At 43.7% G+C, this 23,803-nt stretch overlaps 1 protein-coding gene across 1 annotated transcript in view; it reads right to left on the reverse strand.

The window, feature by feature from the left end:
* slc30a6 (solute carrier family 30 member 6) overlaps positions 1 to 23,521 on the reverse strand; it is a 45,185-nt gene extending 21,664 nt beyond the window's left edge. Inside the window, 8 exon segments of the mRNA XM_034551923.1 lie at positions 1,893 to 1,973; positions 4,890 to 4,914; positions 4,917 to 4,954; positions 5,429 to 5,471; positions 15,997 to 16,081; positions 21,476 to 21,562; positions 22,252 to 22,298; positions 23,326 to 23,521. Of these exon segments, the coding sequence (XP_034407814.1) occupies positions 1,893 to 1,973; positions 4,890 to 4,914; positions 4,917 to 4,954; positions 5,429 to 5,471; positions 15,997 to 16,081; positions 21,476 to 21,562; positions 22,252 to 22,298; positions 23,326 to 23,509 (590 nt within the window). The 5' untranslated portion in view covers positions 23,510 to 23,521.
* Between the last annotated feature and the right edge of the window lie 282 nt (positions 23,522 to 23,803).

Below are 23,803 nucleotides of genomic sequence, written 5' to 3' on the forward strand. Positions count from 1 at the left end.
TATATATATATATATATTTATACATAACATCACAGCTCGGTGACTTTCACCGACGACGTCTGAATGGCAGCGGGCGAACTTTTCGCTCTATTCGAGTCATTCGTGCCGCGCCAAGATTTTCTACAAGATTTACAAGATTATACCGAACTTTCAATGACTTACAACAATGGGGGTGGGGGGGGTGTACATTAATTGTGTATCCCTCTGCAAATCGTGCAACTGTAACGCTGGCAGCCCCGTGGGGAGGGGAGGGGGAGATGCGCTCATGTGATTGGCTGAAAATGAGGGCGACATCTGATTGGCTACAGCTAGGTCTATGTTGAAAAAAACGCATTTGCGGATCTAGCCACGGCAGGAGAGTCTCATAAATCCACACACACATGTGAAGAATCCACAAACAAATGCAGTGCGATTGACAAATAAATAAACACAGACACGTCGTTCTGCGTGCATTTGTGAGTCTAATTTATTTGTAAATCCTTCTGTGTGCATTTGTAAATCAAACATATTTGTAAATTGTTCTGTGCGCATTTGTAAATCTCTCTGTGTGCATTTGCAATTATTGAGACTGATCTGACCCCATAGTGTTGTGCTGTAAATGTCCGCCTCCCTTCCCTGAGAACTGACCGCAAGACAACCCCAAACCCGGCCGCCTGGAGGTGTGTGTGTGTGTGTGTGTGTGTGTGTGTGTACACATGTTTGTCATGACAGCCAGGCAGTGACATTCCCACAGCCTTATAAAATTCTGTTCACACACACACACACACACACACACGTTTCTAGTGTCTTAATATCTTTGCACATGTGTTTTAAAATGTTAAAAGCTGCCGCCTTTAGACTCTAAAAGTGTGTTTACATGTTTATTTATTGGTCTCAAAACTGGTAGATAGCACTTCTTATAATTTCATGAACATAGCGTATCGTATATAATATTATTAAATATCAGTGGAGGGAGAAGTCAGATCTTTTAGTTAAGTACAAATAATACCAGTCAGTGTAGAGTTACTCTGTTATAGTAGAAGTCCTGCATTCAAAATCTTACCTAGTTGAAGTATAAAAGTATTTGCATCAAATATACTTTGAAAGTAGCAATTATGCCTAATGTTTTCGAATGGAGCTAAAACATCCTGGGGTCCAATTATCGCATTTTTTTATTATTATTTGGTGGCCGAGAATGGAGAAAAACATGCACCCCGAGTGGAGCAAAGCACTCTGGTGAAACTAACAACGTGGAAGGGAAAGAAGAAAAAAAAACAAAGACAAAAGAAACAATTGGACTTATTTTGTGTATTGCTTTGGAAATATTAAGTCACGCTAAGAAAATAATTGAAATTTTAATCGAGAGAGACAAGAGTGAATTTAGACAAAGGAAGAGATGTAGACACACAAAAAAAAAAAAAAAACACAAAGACGGAGACTTGGGGATCTTAAAGCCAGCGTTGGTAAATTGAAATTCACTTTATTTTCTAAAAGCAAATTAACTGTTATGACAAAAACAAATAAAACTATATTTTATGCCCCACCGGAGTCTTCCGAAAGCTGCTAGTTTCCAATTGTGAATATGAACAATAGACACGTTTGTTGTTCGCACTGATCATTTTGGGGCAGATCGGAGGGAGGCCTGAAGGGACAGACGGCGAGGAGACTTTATTCCAGTGCCGTTTCCTCTTTTCTTTTTGGTTGGATCATTTTTTTAATTTTTTTTTTATCTGGCATGTTCTTTCAAATTTCTCAGAATTTCCAACCCTGTCTTTATGTCTCGTCCTTCATTGTCTCCTTTAAGGTCGACGTCGACGGTTGAGGTGTGCGCGTGCTTTGTGCGAGCGCGGCGTGCGTGTGTGTGTGTGTGTGTGTGTGTGTGTGTGTGTGTGTGTTTCGAGAGACATACACACCTCTCCTTCAGGATGAACAAGGCTCCCAGCTGGATGAGAACAGTGGAGGCAAAAACAGCCAAAACCTCCAGTCTGTCGAACCTGCAGGAGATAAGGAGAGATGTCGTCATCCATTCAAATACTAGAAAACCAGGAAGCCAACAAAGTGGGCAGAGTTTGGCTGCATGGGCCGTTCTTTATAGACCCTTGGATCTAAAACGCCATGCTGTAAAAAAAAAAAAAAAAACAGGAAATGAAATGCACAAAACATCTCATTAGAAAGAAAGGAACTCCTTGTGGCATCAACCCTGAGGTGAAGTTCGAGGTGTGCCATGACCGAGCCTCGGGACACTTCCTTTGTTTGGTGAAACTTTACTGTTCATGACTTCTTCATCGGGAGAGAAAACATGTGACCACTAACTATTAATTATTATGACGTAGAGAAAGCTGCTGCAGGTCTTTGGAAGATCATCTCGTCTGCAGTCAGATATTCTCACATTATTTAATCCAAAGATGTTAAACATGCAGACGACTTTGATCTGAATCCTAAAATAAATAAATCTAGATGGACAAAAAAATAACAATAACGTTAAATTAACGTCAAAAAATGTTTAATTAATATATAATTATAATTTAATTTAATGAACATGCAAACTAAAACCTACAATAATGCAAATTTATTGATTAATAGAATTCCAATAATGTGCTTTAATTCTGCATAAATTAAGATAGGGCATTGTGACTGGATCACGTGTTTACCAGGAATCAATGTTGAGTTGGAGAAATAAACTTATAATAATAATAATAATAATAATAATAATAATAATAATAATATAATAATAATGTATATACATTTTTTTGTATTTTTTAAACGAGCAGAATGAGAGTAACTGTCAGATTCGCAGTTGCAACTGTTGCCGAACTCCTGACCTCTTCACCGGGTCAATCCTGTCCCAGTCTGTACAGGATGAGCAGCTTTTTACTCGGCGAGGGGTCCGCTGGGCTTAAGGGGGTTAAATCTGACATGGACGGTCAGTGATCTGGTGGTCTGCCCCAGTAAAGCAGAATAATACCACTGAGTTAAGAGCTTCCGTCTGCCCGAGCTGTGTGTGTGTGTCCATGTGTGTGTGCCGTGTGGACTCAATGTGTCACTATGCATGCGGAGGGGGGGAAACGGTGAGGGCTTATGAATATTAAGAAAGATATATCAAGCGACAGACATCCAGATAGTGAGGCTGTAATTAAAGCAGGATTTGAGGTGTTTTCAGGTCAGCTTCTGTTCCCCATTAAAACTGGACCCGCAACAATGTTTGCATCAAATGAGCACAATAGCATCTTGGCTCAATGGACCAAGGCGCAGCAGTTGATCCACGTGGAGCTCAGCGTGAAGTTGACCTTCAGAAACAGCTTCTCTTATCGGAACTTTTTAAAATTTTAAATTGTGTCTGAAAGTCTAAAAACTTTGTTCAGTCACTGAGGCAACGGACAGACACCTGCAAGTTAATAGGTCGTCTATGTTTACTGGGGCTGCAGGGTGGACACACACACACACACACACACACACACACACCACACACACACACCACACACACACACACACACACACACACACACACACACACACACACACACACACACACACACACACACACACACACACACACACACACCACACACACACACACACACACACACAACACACACACACACACACACACACACACACACACACACACATGCACACACACACACAGACACACACAGACACACACGACTCTCTCCCACACACACAGTTTGGCCTGATCGCCTCCATGCTGCCGGGTCAAAAGGTCACGTATTACATTGTCAAAGCTGGTGGTTAATCTAAAGGGGCGCCATGTAGAAAATCTGCCGTCTGCTGGATAATTACTCATATCATCCCCAATATTGTGAATACAGCACAACAGTTCAAAACAGTAGAGGCCAATAACCCCCTGAAATAAAGACTCACAGAAGTTAAAATAATATAAACATGTTCTTCAATGCTTAAATTAATCTACAGAGTCAGTGTCTTTAGATTTCCATCAAAGGATCATTTCTTACAGTCGTGTGTGTGTGTGTGTGTGTATTAATAAAATATTTTATGAACTCCCCAACAGAAAAACAAGTTGAAGTGATGGAGATCAAACTAAAGAACTCCTACTTTGTTTAAAAGGAGGTGACGCTGCTGTTTGCTAAACTGGGCAATCTGCTGCTGAGCCATTGTTCTCTTACAGGCGGACCAATAGCACACACACAAACACACGCACACACACACACACAGATTTAAACTCAAGTCCACACAGAGACACACACAAGCCCACACAGTGTGACACACACACACACACACACTCAGATTTAAACTCAAGTCCACACAGAGACACACACAAGCCCACACAGTGACACACACACGCACACACTCAGATTTAAACTCAAGTCCACACAGAGACACACACAAGCCCACACAGTGACACACAGACAGAAGTATTATGGGAGCCAAATGAAGCCGAAAAGCAGATTTCCACTTGATCACCACTCTTCCACACCTCAAGGTCAGAGGTCACCTGTCAGCTGCAAATACAGTTTGGCCCATTAACTAACTGACACACACACACACACACACACACACACACACACACACACACACACACACACACACACACACACACACACAGACACACACACACACACAGACACACACACACACACAGACACACACACACACACAGACACACACACACACACACACACACACACACACACACACACACACCACACCACACACACACACACACACACACACACACACACGCCGTTCGGCTGAGCCAGACAACAGTAACTGATGCTACATCTGTGTTTACAGTGTGTGTGTGTGTGTGTGTGTGTGTGTGTCAGCAGTGAATGAGAACACACAAACAAACACAGGTGGAGCTTTTACTGATCACATAACCATATAGATACACACGGTATATGACACAGAGATGATTATGGGGAACTCACCCGAACGAGTAGACCTGACTGGGTTCTTCATGGTCACCCAGGAGCTGATGAGACATGTGATCAGGCTGCAGAGGGAGGAGAGCAGGTTACAACTAAGTGACAACTAAATAAAGTGAGTCAGTGAGAACCAAACGATAAAGACAATGAAAACAGCGAGGTCAGCTAAAGTTCACCTCTTCTGTCATTTATCTTTTATTCATCATAATCTCAGAATGAATTTTTCATGAGTGGAAATTCTCCATCAAAACGGCAAACCTCGGCACAGCTGTGTCGTCTCAGATCTCACGCGTTTTTGTTTTCGCAATAAATAATGATCACGCACGTATCACAGTTTTATTTTCATTTAAAAACATTGGAACCATATTAGATGAAGTGAAGCATGCAATCGTTACAAAATTGCATTTTGGGACATTGTTCATTCATTAAATTCAGTTTTTTTTTTCTTTCTCTCTCGCTCCCTGTTTAAAAATGTATATGTACAATAATTTGGGAACAAAGCTGATGAGAGAAAACGCACTCATGTTACAGAACACGCTCACCTGAACAGGTCAAAGATGGTGAGGTAGGTGTAGGCGGTGAGGGCTGAAAGGACAGAAGAACAAAAGAGCACTCCGATTAAAATTCAAGAGATCTATAGCACGGGAACATTCGAAGCAAGTTAGATACAGTATATGATCAGCGAATTATTAATGTTGATAGTGGACCATGATTTCAATCAACATCATTCAAAATGTTTTTTTTAACTGCGGGTCCAAGAGATTTATTTGACTGAATGGTTATGAAGCATACAGGTGCAAAAAAATGTTTTACATTGACAACTATAAACTTGAATAGGGAGAAAACAATGTTTCACAATATGGGAAAATTATAAATTTCTTCTTTTGTTTTTTATTAACATCAAACACATTTGATTTAATTTGCTTCATAGGAGAAAAAAATAAAATAAATAAAAATAAATAAAAATAAATAAAAATAAATAAAATAAATAAAATAAATAAAATAAATAAAATAAATAAAATAAATAAAATAAATAAAATAAATAAAATAAATAAAATAAATAAAATAAATAAAATAAATAAAATAAATAAAATAAATAAAATAAATAAAATAAATAAAATCAACCTGAACTGAAAAGGGAAACATTTCTGTTACCGAAAAAAATAAAAATAGGGAAATAATACGACGGTTGCTGTCCTCGCTCCATAAACTACAGCCGACAAAAGAATCGCTGAATCTCTTTGGAACGTCTTCAACAAACACGGCACTTAACCATTGATCTATTGCATCAGCTTTATCTCGGCGTAATCACGATGTATAACTTGCCAACTGTGGTGAGGAAGATGTGTTTCTCTCAGGTCTAAGAACAGTCAGCAGTTACTCGACAAGGGGCCACGCAGCTCGAGTCAGAGAGTCAGCCAGGCTTTCACTCACCTGGGTGGCAGCCAATCAACCAATTAGAAAACAGGTAAGCTCGGTCAGTCAGCAAAGTCCGTTAATTAGTCGGTGAGCCAAAAAGCCAATAAACTAATCAGTCAGTTAACCAGCCAGCACAGTGCTGCCCTGTCCGTCTGTTTATCTGTCTGCCTGCCTGCCTGCCTGTCTGTCTGTCTGTCTGTCTTAATGCCCGTCGACCAGCTTTCTGTAATCAGGTTCTGCTGTGTGTGTGGGGGGGGGGGGGGGGGGGGGGGGGGGGTTGGGGGATTAGAGCGGCTTTGTGCGGAGAGGAACATTTTGTTTCCCCACCACCGGTGTCCATGTTGGCCAACCTGACGCCATGTAATCCTGACAGAGAGGCCCGCGGCGAAGGCCAAGAGAGACAGACGGGCAGAGAGAGAGAGAGAGAGAGACGGGGCAACGGGGGAGAGACACATGGACGGGCGGAGTGAGGCGGCCGGAGAGAGTTTAGAAGACAGACATGCTGAAGGACGTTTATGCAGACAGGCAGATCGAGGGAGAGGGAATGAGTGAGAGACAATCCCCAACACTGGTGGTGAAAGAGTTACAGGCAGTAAGGAGGACAACATCTACACCAGAGGAAAAGTACTCCATCACAGGAAGTATAGCTGTAAGCCCTTATTATACATAAAGAGTACTTCCCAGTTAGCTTGAATCACAGAATCCCTATTTTTTTATATAACATTTTAGATTTTTGGAGACTTTAATGAAGATGTTATCAATGTGTTTTTGAAAAAGGAGAATAACTTGACTGTAAAGTTAAACTAGGGGGGAGCAGCAGGAGCTTTAGCTGTCGACGGGAATGTGGTCGGGATGAACGGTTAGAACTTTGGTGATCATTTGACAGAGCTAATGGCTTTCCTATTCGCAAACGTCCCCTTTGCATGCTAAAGAACAGTCTTAAAAAGAAAAATATGAATAATTGTAATCAACCTCAATACGCGCGCCGTGGAGAACGACATCCTTCCCTCTGCGACCGACGCGTGCAGGTTTATTGAACCGCTTATTGGTAATCATCAGTTTCGTTGTGTTACAACGTCTGACCTTTTATTGTCTTTGAAGTCCTTCGGCCGTGTCCCGGTGTTATTTTGATATGCGGCAGCTCGTCCGCCCGCAGGAATCAATGAGGTCTAATGTCACCGTGTTGTGTTGAATTAAAAGCAGCAGACAATAACAGCGATAATAACACAAACGCTGACATCGCGGTGACCCCTGAAACGGGCCGGACCCAAATCAATAACTGGGCTGAAATTTCCCCTTCGCTGTACTCGGATAGGTTTACATGGACATGGACACACACACACACACACACACACACACACACACACACACACACACACACACACACACAGAACCAGATTCAATTCCTTTCTAAAAGTCTCCTGCTTACAAACACTGACACCCAGAGGACGTGTGGATGTGAAACCAGAGCGACAAACATTATTCTTGTCCATCGCGCACACAAACACACATCACAACAATCGGAGAATACGATCGTACATGAAACAGAACTACACACACACACACACACACACACACTAACACATGCAGAGACATTAAGACACACAGTCGCCCCACAGGACCTGAACTTCTTTTCTTTTCATAAATGATCGATAGAGGAGGAGAGAAGCTCGTCAACTCGATTCCCTTCTCTTTATTTTAACACTCCTTCCCGTCTATTGCTGCCCGCCTCACACTTTTCGTGTGCTTTCAAAACAGCAAACGATGGAAAGAAAGATGGCAAGAGAAGGAAGGAAGGATTTAGAAAAGGGTAGGAGGAAGAAGGGAAGGGAGCAAGCGAGGGGTGGATAGACGGATGAGAGGAGAAATACGAGCAGAAGGATGAATATTTAATGCTGTCTGCAGAGAAGACACACACACACACACACACACACACAGTTTACTTTCTGAGTGAAGTGCTCAAGGAAATTAAGAGTATATTTTCTAACAAGATTCATAACCCTCTGAACCCGCCGAGCTGTTTAGGGGCGTTTCTTTCTTTGCTCCGGTCACATATTACTCTGTGGCCTCGTTTCTCTCTGCAGTCCATAAGACAAGCAGCTCTATGGAAGCAGAACGAGCGTCACTAGGAGCTGAGAGAACTTCTCATCAATGCGTCGCCTCCTCAATGCACTGCGAGACTGTTGGTCTCAGATGAATCTGACTTTTTACAGTATCTGGTTAAAGCAAAGCAATTTTAAATGAGACATAAGAGATAAAATATCCCAATGTAAGCTTTGTTTACTCTAGCACTGTGCTCAAGTACAAATCTGAGGTTCTTTTAATGCCATTTAATATATTTACACGGCTGAACTCATTCAGATTAAGATGTTTTGCAAGTACAGCTAAAATGAACGGTCGATTAATCAATTATGTGATTGATTAGTTAAATCCTACAGTAAGATTTTGCTATTTATGAATGTATGACTAACGCACGTCCTGAGGGCGAGACTCTCTCACACACACACTCACTGGATGTGATAACCACAGAATAGCAGCTTAGTGTCACTGGTTCCGGTAAACGGTAAAGTGAGACCCCAAAAACAAACACACACACACACACACACACACACACACAGTCGTGGTGTCAGGTCAGCCCTTGTGTGCTGCAGATGTAAACTAAAAGCTTCTATCGAACGCCTCAACTGCTGCGGTGATGAGTCTCTCCAGGGAGGAGGAATGAGAGAGTGAGGAGGAGGAACAGGTGAACCAGCGAGAGAAGAATGGAATGATATAAGAGGAGGAGGAGGAGGAGGAGGCTGGGAACACTTCCCTGCGCTGACACTGCTGACCACCGAGGGAGAAACCAGAGACTGGACCTGAGGGCTTCTGCCTCCCTGCAAGTGACTAAATTGAGGCGCTCACACGAGTCCATTGAGCCGCTCCTCCTCGGGGAGACATTAAAGATGGAGGTGGTGGTCCTGAATGCAACCGTGCACGCAGAGATCTTTTCCAGATCAATTCAGCTTCACAATAAAAGTTTGACACTCTTCGTTTTTTTTTTTTTCTCCATCATATACGAAGATCAAGACGAGACCATCTTTTCTTACGTGCGTAAAAATATTTTACAAAAAAGAAGCACTTTCAGAATTCACAGAACAATTTGATATTCTAATTAAACGCGTTATTAATTTGCATTAATTCCCTCTTGCGTTGACTGGAATCGACGGGAACACAAACGTATGATGAAGCAGGCGTTAAAAACAAGCATGTCTACGAATGGTTAACACACACACACACACACACACACACACACACACACACACACACACACACACACACACACTCTCCCTCCCCCCGGTGGCCGTGGCCCACACAGACGGCTCGTCATCCGAACATACGACGGGCAACTTCTGTCGATGTGAAACCAGACCGAAGTCAAATGGATCCTCGTACCTCCACGCGGGATTTGAGCAGCAGCTGGCAGTGATATGTTAAACCAAAACGCAGCGCTACACCCAGCCCGTCTTCATGCCCCCCTGTGCCCTGACCCTGTCCTCTGTAACCCCCCCCCACCCCTTCCCCTTCCCCTTCCCCACCCCACATGTAACATCATCTGTTACGACTAAACCGCCATTAGGAAAAACCAAGCGCTGGTATGTTCGGGCTCCTTCCTGCATTTTTCAGTCCTAACAGGCCAAATATTCTCAGGTTAATGAATACTTATTCGCAAATTTGGAGGAATAAAATCAATTTGATTGACGCGGTCACGTGACTACCGCGATCCCAGATGGCAGCCGGCTCGAGCCGCCGTGTCTGTGAGAGGGGATGGACTCCTCGAGAGGCTCACAGAATCTGCGTTCACTCTCCCGACAAGTCCGTCTTCGTGTGAGCTTTATGGTTTTGAGATATGGCGGAGGAAAGATTGTTTCAATCACTTATGAGTCTTTCAGCATTTTTATTTTTTTCCCCCAGTGGAAAGAATGTGGATTGTGTCCAAGCTTAAAAGGAACTTTTCCTTCGATGCTTCACCCACATTCCCAGCCCGAGTGCTTTGCAGTTGATCGTCCTTTTAAAAAAAAAAGTGCAATACTTTTCACAGGCATCATCGACGTGTTGAGGTGATCGAGACAAACTGAGGGAAAAAGCAGATGTGGTGGCGATGTGTGGGGAGAAGGAGGAGCTGATCTCTCTCTCTCACACACACACACACACACACACACACACACACACACACACACACACACACACACACACACACACACACACACACACACACACACACACACACACACACACACACACACACGGTTACTGTGAGTGTGTGTTGGCTGTACTCAAGGCCCCCTGGGATGAACTGCTTCACCAGCTGTGTTCTGACACACAGGAACACTGAGGGCCCGGGGACAACACACACACACACACACACACACACACACACACACACACACACACGATCACATATGCACATTCAACCGTCTCTGGATGAGAAACAAAACAAACAAACTAATGGATATGCACCACAAACACTGCGCTGACACAAAAAACATTTTTAAAAAATGTAATACGTTATCGAACCCATCGTTTTATTTTTTGACCTCCACGCTTTTCGTGTATTCACCCTCCTTTGGTGACGTATGCAAAATGATGCGTTTTTTGTGTCAGAAATATCACGTTTGCTAGCCGTGTTTTTAAGTGTCGTGTCCTCTATTCAAATATAAAAATGTTAAACACGGTTTGGTTTTTATCTAAATGAGGAGGAGGAGGAGGGAAAAAAAGGAGAGGCGGAGAGAAGCAAGAAGAGGAGGAGGTGTGTTTAGTCGTCTGTGGAACAGACACTTGACCTGGTTTCTCAATGCTGCTCTGGGCCGAGAAACAGCTGGAGACACACACCCACACAGAAATAAACATAATACACGAGACAGATGGGAACTAATACAACACTCATGTATGCTGACGTCCAAATGGAATATTGTGAATATATTGTTATGGGTGGGGGGGGGGAACAAATTGTATTTCTATTTCTGTTGATACAAAAATCTTCAATTTCACACAAAAGGCCATATATCCTGTGATGAGGGGCCACAGTTTAACGTTGGGTTCATGCCAATGCCTTTAAGTGCATCCATGTTTCCCTGCATCTTAGCCCCTCCCACTGAAGACGGCAATCAGCTTTTCAGAGATCTTTAGCTACGTTATGTGTGTGAGTGGACTACAGAGACTCTAAAACAAAGCAACAATAAAACATTCAACATTGTGTGTGCGTGTGTACAACACACACACACACACACAACGGAGATGGAAGACAGTCTGTCCATCCATCAGCTGGGATGAGAAGAGGCGACAAGAAGGTGTGTCAGGGGAACGAGTGATGGGAGACAGACAGAAGTGAGAGACAGGAGAGAGAGAGAGAGAGCGTGGGTGAGTGAGTTTAGGTGAAAGGCAGAGCGTAGGTGTGTGTGTGTGTGTGTGTGTGTGTGTGTGTCAGAAAGAGAAAGGGGAAGACATGGGTCTAAGTGACACAAAGGACTGGGCTGTCTGTGATTGTTGGACTGAGAGAGAAAACAAGGAAACAGACAGACTATTGGACAGACACACCGATGACTAAACTGCTGTGTGTGTGTGTGTGTGTGTGTGTGTGTGTGTGTGTGTGTGTGTGTGTGTGTGTGTGTGTGTTTGGCCCGGTGAGACCAAAAGCTGATGTCTTTGCTTTGTAAGACTGAAAGCTGATCCAGTTGTCCAATGCACAATTTGATACGAGAGGACCAGCATGACCACACACACACACACACACACACACACACGCACTTCTGTAGAATCATCATCGGCTTATGTTTCAGCAACAGTGCAACAAAGACTCTGCTTAAACAGCACTTAGACACACACACGCGGACACACAACCCAACCTTTATGTACACAAACATACAGCAGCTGGCCGTCATCACCGAGTCAATTAAAACAGAGTAGGTTTAAAAAGTAGAAAAGCGACAGGTGAAACGAGGGAAAAGACAGGGATCGGTTTAAAAGGCATCCTTTCCTGCTCACTTAGAAAGAAACAACAAGAAACAACTGGAAAGTTAAAGTCTATGAACAGATGAACTTCATCTGTGGTTCAACCAAAAGGCACCAACAAGTCTGCTCTCAAGCTAGTTTGGGTCAGAATTAGACATTTCCTAAATAAAACACTTAAAAGCCTTTTACGCAACATTGCACAACGCTGGGAATTACCACATAAAAAAGAAAGAAAATGTCCTCACTGCATTTACACCGTGAAACGAGCATCGTGTTGTTGTTGTCTGGTACTATTTGGTCTCTCAGGGCCACCTGTTGACTATAGGAGGTGGAGAATGGGCCACTGTGAGCCATTACATCATCCTTTAGTTCAAAAGCTGGTATAGAAAGAGGAACATGCGGCAGCTAAATAACCAGATACGTTCCTCAGGAGGAGACCGAACCACTTTGTAAGGCGATAGTATGCTCGTTGCCTTTGGAGCGGGCTCTGCTGCCCCCTTGTGGCAAAGATTCATCGTCCCATTCAAAGTGGGGCAACTTAGCGAGGTCAGCCACTCACATTAATTCTACTGTAAGACGCAATGTTGTTAGTTTGTGATCTTTTCCCCCAGCGTAAACACATGTGTGCATCTCAGAGAAGAACGTGTCTGCAGCATGTTCCCTCCAGTCAGTGGGCTGGAAAACATGCATACACACACACACACACACACACACACACAGTAAATGAGATCAGGACTCGCTCCTTCTGCAGCTTCCTAGGTCGACGACGGGTTAACCGCCTCACTGCACCAGTAAGGCATGTATGGAGTGTATACCGCCGCGTACGTGCGTGTGTCTGTGTGTGTTTGTGTGTCACAAGCCAAGGCAGGGCCAAAGCAGTGTGTGAGTATATATATATATATATTTGTGTTTCCATGCATGTATTCCTGCAGCAGAGTACAGGCATGTCCAGCCTGTACATATGAAGCTCAGGAACACGGTATTAGACTTGCAAAGGGATGTGTGTATGTGTGCGTGTGTGTGTGGGGCTGACAACCTTCCATGTAGGTTTATGCTTCATTTAAAAGTAAACGTGGAAATGCACTGGGGGCGTTGGATGTACATGTACACCAGAGTTCACGGAGACACACGGAGACACACATGAGCACACCGGCTCAGACTGCCGGTGTGTGAGATCGGCGGCGCTGAGGGTGAATGAGAATAATGAGTTCAGTTGGTTTAGAAACCAGCAGAGCAGACGGGTCCGTCAGCCCATCTCACGAGAAACCTCTCACAAAGAAGTCAAACTGTACCCAACGTGTAATATTTACTTCGACCTTTATCTTTTAAATACATTTTTAAAAAAAAGGTGATTCTTTTTTGATATTCCACTTGCTCTGTATCCGTTGATAAAATATCCAACCTACATTGGATATTTGGGGTGGGCGACATGGGTAAAATCCTTTATTACCGAGTCATATTCATTGTGATATAGTACATTTTCAAGAAAGTCAAATGATAAAAAGATGATTTTTTTTTTTTTTTTAAAGAAAATCAAGCAGGATTGCTTCAGTTTTCGCGAGTCCAGCAAAATGAAGTACCTGAAAACAACACCGTCACATTGATATAAGAATCGAACAAAAATCAAATTCTGTCCCGAAGTGGTCCTGCCCACTGAATTATTAATGCGTACAGGTAACCGTTTAACCTCCAGCAACGCATCCCTCGACATCACCTCAGCATCATTTCAACCTGAGTGGAGGGGACGCAAGAAAGTCTCTGAAATACAAAGAGTGAAGCAGCAGATGGACTTCTGAACGTGTGAACACCGGGGTGCTGATCATGTGGGCGGAGGAGACTTCATAAAAGAGGAGGAGGAGGGAAGGGGGGGGGGGGCTGTCTGCTCCTGCTGTTCTCATCGGGGGCCGAGTATCGACGGCGGGGTCGCCTTCCCCCGCTTGTTCAATACCTCTGTCCTTTGCTTCCTGTCTGCACGACACCCGACGCCACCTCTGTCTGTCTGTGTGTGTGTGTGTGTGTGTGTGTGTCTTATGCTGCAGTATTTTGCAGGCAGAGCTTGTGGGGGGGGGTAAGGTTGCGTGTTGTTCTTTTCGTGGCAGCATTTTCCTGAGTGATGGAATCCCTGAGAGGATTTAATGTTGGCGGCAGTCACACGAGCCTCGCTGACCATAAACGCAGCGCCTCTCGCTCCACAGCTGTATGCTGGACTCTCACCACACCCACAGACGGGCAGAGAGACGGGCAGCAGTTTGAATCCCACCCGACTCAACATTTAACTTACTTTAGAATCCACCAGGTCTCCGATGAGGCCTACAACATGAATTGACTTCCCACCCAACAGATAACTTCTGTTCAACCTTAAGATCTGCACAATTCTCCGATGGCCTTGCATATACCTGCAATACGCCCCGTGTAAGCGAGTTTAAATGTAGATGCGTCTGTCTTCGTGTGTGTTTTAGCCTCCTAAATATAAGCGTGTCACATCGTCCAGAGCGAAGCCAGTGGACAGCTCAGGAGAGGCACACAGCCCACGAGATAAAGACAAACACACTCTCACGGCGAGGACCAACACTGGTGTGGGAGCCAGGGACAAACAAGATTTCATGCAATTATTCAAAATAAAAATAAATAAACAAAAAAAGGCACCTATCTTTACTGTAGCAGAACATTGTCGAGGAATCATCATCATAAAATGATTTAAATACGTGCAAAATACAAGCAAAAAGACGATCGGGCTCGTTTAACAGTTTAGTTAAACGAGCCAAACCACTTTATTGAAAGTGAGCACACCTGAGACGTCTACGTGCGAATGCCTCATTGCACAGGTACACTGTGAGCTCCCGGATACAGTCAGTACAGTGGGTCAAAGCTGAGGCAGGATGTTCGTCTGTGAACTGTGACGACAGACAGTTTAGGTCATAATTTGACCGTTAACCTTCGTGTTCTCATATAAGTTTGACTAACTTGGAGGTTTGTCTGATCCTGTTTGAGTGCAGGATTATTATTAATAGAACATTTTAACTTAAAAAGCTAAGATTAGAGTTGGTATGAATGATTTCTTCCTTCATTTTTTTTTTTTATGTTTTATGTGCTGTTCTCTTGCCTTGCACCGTATTTTTGGGGGAGAAAAAAAAAGGTGAAAAAAAGAAGAAAAAAGACAAAAACACATGTTTGTCAATATGACAGATGCATTCTCTGAGTTGTAGCACCAGAGGGGAAAAACAGACGCTGAGAAGGACTCCGTTGCTTCCACATGCCCTTTTAAAGTGCCATATTTTGAGTGAGGTGACCCCCTCACACACGATCAATCTGAACCCCTGTGGTGAGACGACACCGCTAACACACTTCCTAAGACTCCTTCAGTGTGTGCTTAAAGCTGCAGCTCACACACAAACGCGTTTTGGTGTCCATGTGTTAAAGTGTGTGTGTGTGTGTGCAACTGTCAATCCGTGTTTACTTTGTGTAGACAGGTATCTCCGCCTGTTAATGTCTGCTTCCCCGAGTCTCAAAGTGTGTGGTTTTCTTTTTTTCGGTGTACATCTGTCTCTGTGTGTCAGTTTGCATGTGCTTATCTGTCACTGTGTTGGTTTTATATATATATATATATATATATATATATATATATATATATATATATATATATATATATATATTTGTGTATTTTGTGTGTGTGTGTGTGTGTGTGTGTGTGTGTGCTCACCCATGCTGTTGGTGGAGCTGCACCACATCAGCAGACAGCCGGTGCACAGCAGGTTGAGAGCCCCGAACAACAGGATCCTCCACGACTGAAAACGACAACAAGCAAACAAAATAACTGTTTAGGAACAAAAAGGGAGAAGGAGCAGAGTGGCTCAACCTTCGGCTTGAGGCCCAACTGAGGGTCATTCATTATGCACGTGGGGGGGGGTGATAGAACTTTTTTTTTTTGTCGGTTATACGAATGATGATGATGTAAAAAGGTTAATTACCAGTCAATATCATCAACCCCATAGATGTAGAACAGGAGTAGGAAGTAAGGAGGACATTGGTGCCACAGGGGGCAATGCCCAAAGACATACATCCACTGGAGGAGCCAGGAATCGAACCGCCAACCATCTGATTGGAAGACGCTCTCTCCGCTTCTGATCCACACCTTTCACTCTGATTGGAAGACGAATTTCCACTCCCATTGTATTTCTATGATCTGCCCAGTGTATATATCAGTGGCATGAAGGGAAAAAAAGGCTCATTAAGTACAGAAGGGTGCTTATCACAAAAACCTATTGTTAAACTAACTCACTCAATTAACTACCAAGAGCTTAATGGAACCTGGGAAGGGACAAGAGACCAATTAAAAAGCTTAAAATAAAAACAACCAACACCCAGAGGAACAAGTCTAATCACAGATGGACAGGAAGTTCGTAATGTAGTCGATTGGCAGCAAAAAGATGGAGACTCCAATCCTTCCTCTGGCTCCAGTATCTGTAGTGCGAATAACTCCGGTTTTAAACTGAACATGTTTGGGCTTTCAGGGCTGTTGTGGTTGGAGAAGACAAGACATTTGAAGACGTCACCTTGGACTCCGGAAAAATTCCAATCAACGCCAATCTTTTAAAAATTGTCTGCAGATTAATTGATGGCGAGAATAGGAAATATTTGCAGCTCGAGTCCCAAACTCCAAAAAACCGCCGGCTCCTACACATCCCAGAATGCAACTCACTAGCATCTTTCGTTATATTCGTGCACGAGCCACAGAAGAGATCATACAACCGGTTTGTCCTGAACGGGGTTCCCCCCCCCGGCCGTCAGTCGGCGTCCCGTGGCCGACACTCTGGCAGACGACCAGCCGCCGTCTAATCCAAACCTACAAACCGACTGGGAGCTGCTGGCTTTTTTGGCTGCTGCGCGCAGAGTGAGCTTCCTGCCCTGCGGTCGACCTGCTGCGCCGGGAGATTTGGAAAAGGGGGGGGGGGGGGGGGGGGGAATTCTCTTGACTGAACGAGTCACTACAGTCTGAATCCGTTCGTCACAGAGAATGCCAGCTCAGGGGAAGGTCACATCCAGAGCAACCGGAGAGCAGGGAACAGGCTCAGTGCTGAGAAGGAGTCGGATTATGACAACTCAAAATGCTTTATATGGTCTATTAAGATGTTTTATTCAGGACCTGCAGGAACCAACTTAATTACAAAAACACTGTTGAGTGCGACGACTAAAGAGGGCAAAGAACGAGCACTCAAAACACTTCCATTGCTCTCTAGAGCAAATATAATAACATGCAGTACATAATTAATTATCCAGACTGACAGAGTTACCGTTTTTAAAAGACTGGAGATGTTTTTACACTCGAGTACATAACTAGATAAGAAGAAAAAAAATACATATAGGCAGTTGTACATTCAAGTGAATGTTTGCATAGCATAGCCTGTAAAGTGCCCGTCCAGAGATTATTATTTTTTGACAAATTGGCAACGTGATGCTGGTCCTCTAGATTATCTTTCGGCTTGGTTAAGGGACTATTGACTGGTGGTGGAGAACAGGATGTTCATCAGGGTTGTTGTTTAGGTGTTATAAATAAATGACCAAAAACTATATATATTTTTTTGTCTGTACAATGTGTATCAGAGACCACCAAAACTGTTCTTACGCCATCTACCAAGATGTATAATAAATGTAAAAGAAATTTTAAAAAATCGTGAGTTAAATTCACCCTGAGAGCAGAAAGAGAGAGTTTGTTTGTGTGTGTCAGAGAAGAGGGAAATAAGAAATGGAACGAGTGAATGTGTGTGTGTGTGTGTGTGTGTGTGTGTGTGTGTGTGTGTGTGCGTGTGTGTATCCTGGCCTGGCCTGTCACTTCGTGTTGGAGTCATATGCCGTGGTGGGGAGCGCCGAGTGCTGTGAAATCTACAATTACTGTGGTGTGCTGTGTTATGACAGCACTGGGGCGTCTGGTGACAGCACTAGCCAGCGACAGGCATGGGAGACCCACAGAGTGCGTGTGCGCGCACGCGCACATGCGTCTGTGTGTGCAAACAGAGCGACAGCACTTGGCCCAAAACATTCCCAACCCCCCAACCCCCCCACTCGCATACCCAGACACTCAGCGCCTGGAGGAGAGGGCACGGCGACGTCCGTTAGAGCCCGACGCTCTGCTGCCCCCGTCTGTCCGTCAGCGGCGGCGCTCGGGCCGGCATTAACGGGGCGAGCCAACATATTGAGGTTACATGTGACATTGGAGTGACAGAGCAGCCGCAGCGGCCGTCACCAGGTACTGTATTAAATAAAAAGGAGCCCGTGCTGATGCCAGGCCCAATTACATCACCGTCGAGCGCCGCGCCACATCATCGCGCAGCGCCGGGCAAATGTGTGTCATCGCGATGAGCGGGAAGCGTGACTCATATTAGCCTCGGAAGAAGGGAGGTGGAGCAAGAAGGAGAGAGGTCAGTTTAATCAGAACAGACGTGCATGATGGGGGGGGGGGAGGAGACTCTTTGGCCCAGCTGAAATCTGCAGCGCGCCGCCGTACGGCTCGCTTCACGGCCGCAACGAAAACACAAATGAACCTCTTCCTCGGAGCGCAGCCTGCCGGGGCTTCGGGTGTCTCCAGGGGGGCCGTGTTTTCCTCTCAAAATAAACCTACTTGCATAATGGATCGGCGGCGGCGGCCTGTTAACGTCGACGGAGGAGTTTGTGAGACGACAGCTGGTCCTCTCACTCTTCGGTCCTCCAGTCATGTTTTTTTCCTCTGCCCCTGGCGGCCTGATGGCTCCAGTTGTAGCAGGACATGTCGTTACTGTAACAGCGGCGGATGACCTCGAGCACCAATGTCCAGCACTAGGAACATGCACTGTGTGACGGACACGGTGAACACGGAGCTCTTTGGCTGCTCTAAAAAAATATGTTTATGTCAATTCATCCGATAAAGAGCAGCTGCTTTCAGTTGACCTAATATCCGATTCAAAAACAGTGCAAACCTCCAAACGTGTTCAGTCCATGTATTCAGTTGTGTTATATATTATTGTATTATAGAGAACTTTTGACAATGTGTGCATCTTTTTTTTTTTTTTTTTTTTTTTTTAAAGGGTCAACTGAACTGATTTTACACATAAAAAAAAAGGGCACTTGGCTAGTCGTGAAGGATGAACAAGAGGTTTTTCCAAGCCAAGCAGGGTCTTATGAGGAGGCACTGTTGCATTGTGGGAGGTGCGGGATCGAGTGCCGTCGGAGGTCGGAGCGCTTCGTGACCCCGCCGATGTGCGATTTCTTCATCCGTCGTGCTCCAACGAGGAGAATGAGGGCGGCTGATTTGTCACTTTATTGAGAGGAACCTCTCACCTCCACACACCTGATCGATCAGTGCGTAAAGTGGGTGTCAGACGAGCAGTTTGAGGAAACTGGCCGACGTGTCCAAAGCCCATTAACACTTTGTCCGGGGCCCCTCGGTGCCCGTCGATGGTTAAAAGGCTTCCGGGCGTTAAAATATGCCGGCTGTAAAAACTGCAGGCTGCCTGAAATCAGATGTGGACAAGGACTTTGTTTTATTTTGCAAAAAAAAGGTAACAGGAGACGCGGTTTGAACTACGTTTTGGTCCCTGAGTCGTGTACGACAACGTGTAATCCAATCCAAGGCTCTGTGGGGAAGCAAGACCCCCTGCCAGCGTGGGGTCAAAGTGGATTATAGTACAATAACACCGACACGCACGCACGCACACACACACACACACACACACACACACACACACACGTCTGAGATCCTGTTACGTTCATTATCATGTCTCCGGTGTTTTCTTTGTAATTTTTTACATCCCAGTGTTGTTCAGAATTCATGTTTAGCTTAAACTCTGCATCTGTCCCTGTTTTGTTGTTGTTGTTGTTGGGCACCGAGGCAAACTCCTACTTTTTTTTTTTTTCATTAGACTCTAATTTTTGAGAAAAGAAAATCACTTCAAGGCTTCGAGATAAACATGTTTGGGTTTTTTTTTGCAGGAAATTAGGACAAACTGTCGTTGTTCCCTGTTTTTCGTAGCAGTGAGTTTAGTTTTACTGCTGAGGTGGAATATTAAACGTATTTTCATGAAGGCAGCTAACACAGCCTGTAGTAAAGGAAGTGCCTTCCTTTGCATTTAAATGATGTTTATAATTTGAGTTTGACTGCCTCCAACGAACAGTAAAAAAGCCCTACTTTTAATAAATAAGTTGAAGAAAAAAAACAATAATCAGGTGGAACTTAGAGAGGTACGTTATGTTGCAGAAGTAGTTGAAGAACGTTCTGAGTTTTGTTCTATTTCACAACAGCGATTATTCTCACTGGAAAGTATTGTAACTGAAATGAATCCGAGATGACGACAAATGATGTAAATGATACGAATGATGATAATGATGTATGAATGTGGGTAGAGAATTACATTAAATGTGTTTAATTTAACATGTGTTTTATTCTCCTTTTGGGGCGTTCAGCGTCTCAAGTTCCAACTCGAGCTTAAAAGCAAACTAAAAAACGATTTTTTAAAAAGCGGGGCTGACGGTATTTTACTTGCTGCTGCTTTCAGTGGAACACGGTGACCTGCTAGAAAAACAACGGATTCCTGGAGGTGTGTTTGGGTTCGACTGTGTGACATTACAGCACAATGGGGTTATGATATTTACCTCCAGACACTAACTACCGAGTTAAAACCAGGAGGACAGATCATGTTTGGATGGTGATAACCAGGCGGATTTAGTTGGTTGATGATAAAAATAGAAAAAAAATAAAATAAAATCTTTTTTTTTTAAAAAGGTGCAACATCTGAGAATGGGATCAATTCGATTGCCCATCAATGGCTCTCAATATGGCGGTCGCCTTTTGGCTCGCAGTGCGTACAGTACAAACAACGAAAGTGCTGACAGAGCTAACGGGTTCAACCTGACGGGGAACCAGGGGCCGGGTGCTGCGCTTCCACGATGGCAAACGTATACGTTATCAGTTGTAACCAGAGCAACGGTTGTGAGCCGCGCTCACGTGCACTAACATGCACTGTTGGCAGGCCCGGCTATGTCAAAGCAAGGGGATGCGCTGATAACAGCGGACTCAGAGGCTCAGGTAGACATTTCTCCACGATATCTTCACATAGCCGTTTGCTGCTATATTAATGTTCTGAATGTAACAGCTCCTTTAAAAGAAAATATAATATAATAATATTTAAAACACACACACACACTCTTACCCGTCTATCTGAGGTGACCAGTCGGAATTCTTGCTGGAGTTTTCCACAGAAGGACTTGTGGGTCTTCCTGAATGGATGAATGGTGCCCTGCAAATAAAAACAAATTAATAATAAATATCAATAACTTTTAACTTGACAATATAATATGGGACTTCATTCGATGAAGTGTAGTGTGCAGCTAATTAAAAATGATGGCTGAAATAATTCTGCACAGTTGTCAGGAAAATACACTCAATTTAGGTACAATCAGGTTCATCAATTCGGTGACGGTGATGCAGAGTCGGATTGCAAAGCCTGATCTCTACCGCCACCAAGTGGCGTGTCAGTGTACAACAGGGACTTCAGCTGCACTGGATGTTAAAGTCACCGCGGACCTGCTAACAATGTAACCTGCAGAATTATTTTCTCGGTGTAGTCAAAAAAACGAGTCTCTTTACATATGAGACAGTTATTATATTTACTTAAATATTTGGACAATTTGATGGCTGATAATAACGCCCCTCACTGTTTAACATATAGGCATTTTAAAGTGATCAAATTATTTTTAAAAAACACCCAAAAGACGAAACACAGCATTAAATACAACTGAAAAACTGACATTTGTCATTTTCTATTGAAAACCTGTTCTTAGAAGTTGTACACACACACCAGCCCAAGCTGTGGGCTACTTTCAGAAGTAATGAGAGCTCCAGTAGAAAGGCTTTATGTGCACGCTATTATAGAGGAGAGTCATCAACCCTAAAACCCATCCAATAAAAACCACTCAAGACACTCACCAAGACGTACGTGTCGTGCTCATGCTTCTTCCTGTGCAAGTGGACATCTGTGGAAGAATACGGACGGCGACATGTAAGAACAACACAAAAACACAACACGAGTACAACATGAAAGGGACCGACAATGAGTTAATAAGGTTTCTGCATTTTGGTGCTCATATCAGTGCGTTCTCAACTCTATTGCAAACTCTCTTTCCTAACCCATGATGCAATGTTGTTATAGTTACGTGAGACAATAAAAGTGTGTCTACAATCGAGGTGTCCGGCAACTTTTACAGAGGACGTGCTCCACGAAAACTGAAAAGAACAAAGTTATTGTATTTTTTTAAAATAAAATGCAATATCCGAATTAATAAGCTTAATGTAAAACAAGCATAAGTGCGACATCACACAGCAAAGGACACGTTAAAGAGTGAGAGACGATTGTTCTTCATTAATTGACAATAAGATGAAATGCAACGGGATCCCATCAATGAACAGGAGTTCTCTTCTAGAAATACTTTATATTATATTTTGCATCAATGCGATGATGATGAGATTGATCAGGAATCAAATTCGCTGACTTACACAACAACTGAGATTCCTGTGTGGTTTTCCTACATGTGATTTGTTCCCCTGTTGATTTCCCAGAATATTTAATAGAAACACAATATCAATAGTGTCACTTTAATTCGTACTGTTCCTCTACCTGGTTACATATCTGTATATTATATATATATATATATATATATATTTGTTTAACACTTTTATTATACTTGAATAAGACTTTAACTTACTTGTAACTGTGTATTTTCACTGTAATGTTAACGTTAACACTGTCGCTTGTTAAACCGTAACACAGGTTCACTGCTAGCTAGATTAGGTATAAACACACGTTACCGTCTACGAACGGGATCCACGGACGCTAACGGGACACACAACCGTCCACGGACCATAAAAGACACCGGCGCCGTGGGGACTGTCGTTATAGCCGGCTAACAACGGGAAACCTCCGCTTGACGCTCACTCAGAATCAGCTGTTAGCCGCCGGTTTGAATACGTGTAGTTGGCCGTTAGCCTGCTAGCATAACAAACCTGAATCACTGACGTTAAGGACATCCACCGACACCATGTCCGGTTTATCCAGCGGCCCCACTTTCCTCTCGGTGACTCCGGACGGCACCACGTCCGGCTTCGTGCCGAATTTTCTGGGGTAATAGTCCCCGGCATTGTGGTAAGACAGACCCGAGGACGTGGACATCATTCCGTCCATCGCCATTTTGGACTTCCTGTGTTTTTTCTTCGTCTGGTATTTAAAAGTGGGTATGTTCGCGAGGCGCACACCGCCCCCTGCTGTACAGGAGTGTGTAGTGTGAGTTACTTTACATCTTCAGCTAAATAAAGTTATAAAGAAAGGATTATTGTACAATATATATAAGGATATGAGGATTATTGTACAATACATATATATATGTGGTTGGGAGACTGTGGGCAATTGAATTAGGGGTTGCTTTTGTTTACATGTGCATGCTTGTTGAACAGATGATGTATTGATAAAGTATTGGCTTTTTAC

This window comes from Cyclopterus lumpus, chromosome 15, assembly GCF_009769545.1.
Source record: "Cyclopterus lumpus isolate fCycLum1 chromosome 15, fCycLum1.pri, whole genome shotgun sequence".
In the NCBI taxonomy this organism is placed as follows: domain Eukaryota; kingdom Metazoa; phylum Chordata; class Actinopteri; order Perciformes; family Cyclopteridae; genus Cyclopterus; species Cyclopterus lumpus.